The sequence below is a fragment of the Mercenaria mercenaria genome, chromosome 6, assembly GCF_021730395.1.
Source record: "Mercenaria mercenaria strain notata chromosome 6, MADL_Memer_1, whole genome shotgun sequence".
NCBI lineage: Eukaryota > Metazoa > Mollusca > Bivalvia > Venerida > Veneridae > Mercenaria > Mercenaria mercenaria.
Window position 1 is genome coordinate 60,889,257 of NC_069366.1, and position 5,417 is coordinate 60,894,673.

General features: G+C 35.1%; 1 protein-coding gene across 1 annotated transcript; it reads right to left on the reverse strand.

Moving 5' to 3' along the window:
• Positions 1-954: 954 nt before the first annotated feature.
• LOC123548746 (uncharacterized) lies at positions 955-3,667 on the reverse strand. The gene is made up of 3 exons (XM_045336258.2): positions 3,317-3,667; positions 2,779-2,947; positions 955-2,363 (listed from the first exon to the last, which is right to left on the reverse strand). Exons 1-3 carry the CDS (start codon positions 3,584-3,586, stop codon positions 2,092-2,094), a joined length of 711 nt encoding a protein of 236 aa, XP_045192193.1. The 5' UTR covers positions 3,587-3,667; the 3' UTR covers positions 955-2,091.
• Between the last annotated feature and the right edge of the window lie 1,750 nt (positions 3,668-5,417).

The following is a 5,417-nucleotide window of genomic DNA, read 5'->3' on the forward strand; positions in this document are numbered from 1 at the left end:
CATTTTATAAAGCTGGAGGATTAATTTCTAGGAAAAATAATGTTTTAGAAAATATTCGGGCCATAGAATTTCTCTAGAATAAGTGGTTTAAAAAGACTAAATTGATATCTGCATGTTAATATGCTAACTGGATATGAATCCTTAGTTCAAAAATGTGACAACTAATTTTATTAACTTAATTTATCTGAAATCAAGATCGAGAAAAATCCAAACTTATACTTTCCTTAAATGATCATATTGACATACCTAATCATAAAGTGTCATGATGACCCTATAACGCTCACCTGTTAAACTTGGAGTCATCAAGATTAATATTCCGACTTCAAATTTTATGAAATGTGGTCATAAATGTGGCCTCTGCAGTGTTAAAAGCTTTTCCTTTGATTTGAGTGTTGACCTATTTCTTGACTCCACATGACTCAGTTTCGATCGTGACTTAGGAATCATCAAGATAAACGTTCTTACCAAGTTTCATGAAGATATGGTCATAAATATGGCCTCTAGACTGAAGACAAGTTTTTTCTTTGATTTAAACGGGTGACCTAGTTTTTGACCCTACATGACCTAGTTTCAAATTTGGCCTAGGGATTTTCAAGATAAACATTCTGACCAAGTGTCATGAAGATAGGATTATAATTGTGGCCTCACGAGTGTTAAGAAGCTTGTCATTTAATTTGAGCGGGTGACGTAGTTTTTGATCCTACGTATACAAATGTCAAAAATAATATCAGTAGGTAAATAATTTAAGCAATGACATCTGAAATACAATAGTCACATTGAATGGACTATTTTCGCAGTTGATGACAACAGATGTCCTTCTAAATTGTATCAGTTCAAATATGTTGAGATGTAAATCTAAGTGATGCAGTGGTATTCCAATCATTTATTTTATTAAACTGCATCTCCTCGACATACACCTATTGCCTATTGGAACAAAAACGAAAAATACGTACATAAGAATATCACCTAGAGTGTGTAATTCTGACTAAGCATAACATTAAAGCATTTGTAAAAAATAGAAAAAAGCAAAACTGCGACAAGTTAGCCATTTCATTTGTTGACAAATCGGCATTACAAATGTCTTTGACCATTTACCATATCTAAAACAAAAAATGGTCAAGACGCAGATATATACAGAATCATTTATACGTAAAAACATAATGGAACATATCATACTTTACAAATTACAGTACATTGTATTTTAAACATAGAAGCGGTTAGAACATCAAGGGTACTTTTTCCGTGATTTTATAGCTTCACTTACATATTCTCTTTTCTTGCTAGTAGAGGACGCGATATTAATGACTTTATTAACTAATTGTTTATTAATTTCTGTACATACTGCCATGCTTTCTTCCATATCTCAAGCAACGGCGTTGAAGGGCAAAGCAAGCAAAAATAACTCCTAAGAGCATGTAATTGGTTGGGAACACACACTCTTAATGTTACTTGATCCAGAGGAGCTAAAACTGAGTAAAGGAGATATTACCAACACAAATTATAATTTTACGGAAACAGATAGTTTCTCTGTTGACACACAAGTTATCTAGGTACACATGTGTACAGCTCAGGATTGTCTAAGTGCTACGACATACCAAATGTACATACGTATAAAGTTTATGATCAATACAATAAGTATGGAATTCTTGCAATGTTAAATGTATAATGTTATACACAACATTTTGCAAAGTATAATGGTATATTCTAATGGTATACACACCATAGTTCACAAGATAGTATACTACTGATGGGCAAATACTCGTAGTATAAAATACATTGCTATACTAATTGTTTACTGTAAAAGTATACTAAACAGTATAGCATTAGTATATACAAGTGTTTGTTTGATTTGTTTGGTCGGTTAAACGACTTCAAATGGGTAAACACTGCAAAATGATTAAAATTATATGATTCCAAATTTTGATTTTAAAGCACTTTGAACTTTGATTAGCAACATGGTTATTTTTCAAATTGTATTGGCACTTGTGCGTGCGTGCGTGCGCGCGTATATTTCAAAATTTTCAATGTCAGGTACACATTTAACTAATAAACAGAGAACTAAGAAGACAGTTATGACATTCCAAATTATCTTTAGTGTGAATTGCAGTCCCTGGTATAAATAACATATTCCCGTCGGTCTTTCCTGTGGTCTGAAGGGTTCGTGTGGAGCGTTTCCCAGGATAAATAACATATTTGCGAGTTTTTGTTGTACTCGGCAGATCTACAAATGATGCTTCCTTCGGTTGTGCATTTTTGTATACAATCTTTTAATGAAATGGAGTTAAATGTTTTGGTAGCAAATCCGTATAATAATGCATCAATCTCAACTTGGTACGTGTTACCATATCCATAATCGCCGCAGTCTGAAATGTGAAAATTCGAAGTGGCGATTACATTCAAATTTAATTTTTGTTTTGTCTGACGATTGTTTTATAGATTCAACCCAATGATATACCCTTTGCTTATAAAATATAGATATGTCTAAAATTATCCGATAATTCCTTATTTGGGTCTGCGCTTTATTTGATTTGAGCTCCTGACCTCCACCGGTTTACCTCAGCGGTTTGTATTTTAGATATCTGATGATTAACTTACTACGCTATATACCTATAGCGATAACATTCTAGTCAACAATGTATCGGGTCATTACGTGACATCTTTAAGAAAAATTGAAATGTTGAAACTTATAGAAAGCTAGCAAAAAATACAAGATTTCATTTAGAGCGGAATATGTCAACAAATGCTTTCGATTTAGCTTCACGAATTCAAAACATATACCTGAAAGACATTTTCTCGTGCCGTGGTGGTAGCTCAGTCCAGGCTTGCATTTACACATCATCCATTTACATTCTGAATCCTCAACATCACTACACGTTGTGTTTGTGGTACAAAACTGCCTCATCGAACTTTCAGTTGTAAGCCCTTCCTTGTCATTTGTCTTCGTGATCTGTTTTAGAAGCAAAAGACAAACACTTAAGTAGCAGCGTTGAATCTAAATATTCTTTATCGGTTACATAAAGTATGATGCTGACATGGAACTTTTTACCAGTTATAGCTCCTGAGTAACAGCAAATCGATACTTGTCTGAATAGAACGATTCAAGAAAACAGTCTGGCGGACGTGAAATCATGGTTCATCAAAAATGGACGTCAATGGCCGTGTTTGAAGATTAACAGAGGAAAAAAGTTACAGAAATGTCAAAAATGTAAAATACGCATTCTTTGAGGAATATGCTGAATTTTATATTCAACAATATATCGAAACGAAACTCAATATCTTCAAATTAGGCGCATGCCACATTAGATAGACTACTTACGTTGATCATGACGTTCTCAATGGTATGCTGCATTAGTTCCAGTTTTTCTTCAAGTTCTGATTTATGTTCGACAGTTTTCATCTTGACCTTTTCCATTCCTTCCTTTATATGTTGAATGTCATTTTTCACTGTTTCCAGACTGATCTCGGCCCTGATAATTCTTTCCAGGGTTTGAGCCTCGTAGTGATATTTTGAGCAATGTTGCTCGTCTCCTATCGCTACTTTGCACACCATACCAAACAAGAAATAAATCTGTAAACTTAGTCCCATCTTTAAAATTTACTCTGTACTGTTCTGTTCGAGTCTGCAAGAGTATCCAGCGGCAACGAAGCTAGTGATTCAATCAATTATGATGTATGAAGAGTTTATATAAGTAGGTATATTATTACATCTACGTCCGCCAGTTCTTCCGTTTACTGAAATACTTAAATACAGGTCCATTTCAAAAGTTTGGTACACTCATTCTGTATCTCCATTGAAGGGACTCGCGAGATTTTGTACATTTTGTTATCTCTCCTCAGAACAGACTCAGTCAAACAGAGTCTGCTTTTATTTTGCTGTTTGCGTTTTTTTTTATGATTTCAAGGGATCTTCTTACAGATTTTATCATTTATGGACACACTAAAGGGTACATATAACACTGAAGGATATATATAACCATTACAAAAGAGGTCTTGTTATGTACTTTAATTTCATGATTTATCTATTCTTAATGTTTATATCAGAAAAGTAGAACAAATGAGAAGAAGCTTATTACTAGCTTTGCTTGTAATAACATTTCTGATCCAAACAAAATTTATAGAAGGAAATACATTACATATACATGTACGTTTAGCTTTGCCTGATAATTACATTTCTGATCTAAGCAATATGTGTACAGAAAGAAACATACTATTAGATTTGCGTGATATTACAATCCCGTTCAAAACAAAATTTTATTGAAGGAATCATACTCTTAGCTTTGTGTTATATTACATTGCTGATCCAAATAAAATGTATACAGAAGGAAGCATACTGCTCGCATTGCTTGTGATCAATGCATGATCCATACAAAGTGCATTGGTCAGTGAATAACATATTTAGTACTGGTCGTCAAATGAGAACGTCTATCCTGTTTTGTGTGCAGCTTAGAATATGAGTGTAACAAAAAGATCTCAAATACTGCTCATTGTAAAAGTTTTTAACCCCGGTACCTATATAGTATACAATTTAGCATGTATACATGTTTTTTTTTTGATTGCATAAATTGTAGGTACAATTTATCAAACTTTCCTGAACTGATTTCTTTTAGTGAGCAAATTTCTTCTTTATTATCAACGGAAGAGGCAGATATTTTATTTATGGGACGTGCATCTAGATAGATGGCAACTGACGTTAGATATTAAAAATGAAAATCCAGTATTGTTTAAGTAGATAATTTAATGTGTACCATATAAAAACAGCTAAATTTATTCTACTCTGCATCAAATTTCAAACATTTATATTTTAACCCTTTCAGCCATATAGAGGTTTCATTTATGTTTTGTTTTGATACCAAACTCTTCTTCTTCTCTTCTGCCGTCCTTGTACTGGTCCCACTCTGGGGCAACGTCGTACAATAGTGTATGTACAAGGTGGTGTGTGCGGCGCTCAATTATTTACAGCGCAGAGTAAAAGCAGATAAAAACTACGTTGCAGCTTAGTGGAATGATGTTGCCAGGGCCCTCTTGAAGGTCTTGACGCTGTCGGCCATGATGACTTCCTGTGGGAGCCGGTTCCATAGTCTGGTGGCGGAGGCGAAGAAGGAGTGAAGGAGGACGTCTTTGCCACAAAACGGTGGATAGAGTCTCATCGAGTGGCCACGGGTGTTGATGGAGGTAGGGTGAAAAAACCTCGTTGTTGGTGTTATGTCGACAAGGCCGTGGACTATTCTGTAAGTCATGACCAGCTTGGCGTTGGAGCGACGTATATGTAGGGGTAGCCAGCCGATATCAGACACCATTTGGCTAGTACTGCTAGTGGTGCGGTAATCGCCCTTCACAAAACGTGCTGCACGGCGCTGGTCGGCCTTACGTTGATCAATGTTGGTCTGTGTGTGAGGGTCCCAAGCAGAGCTGGCGTA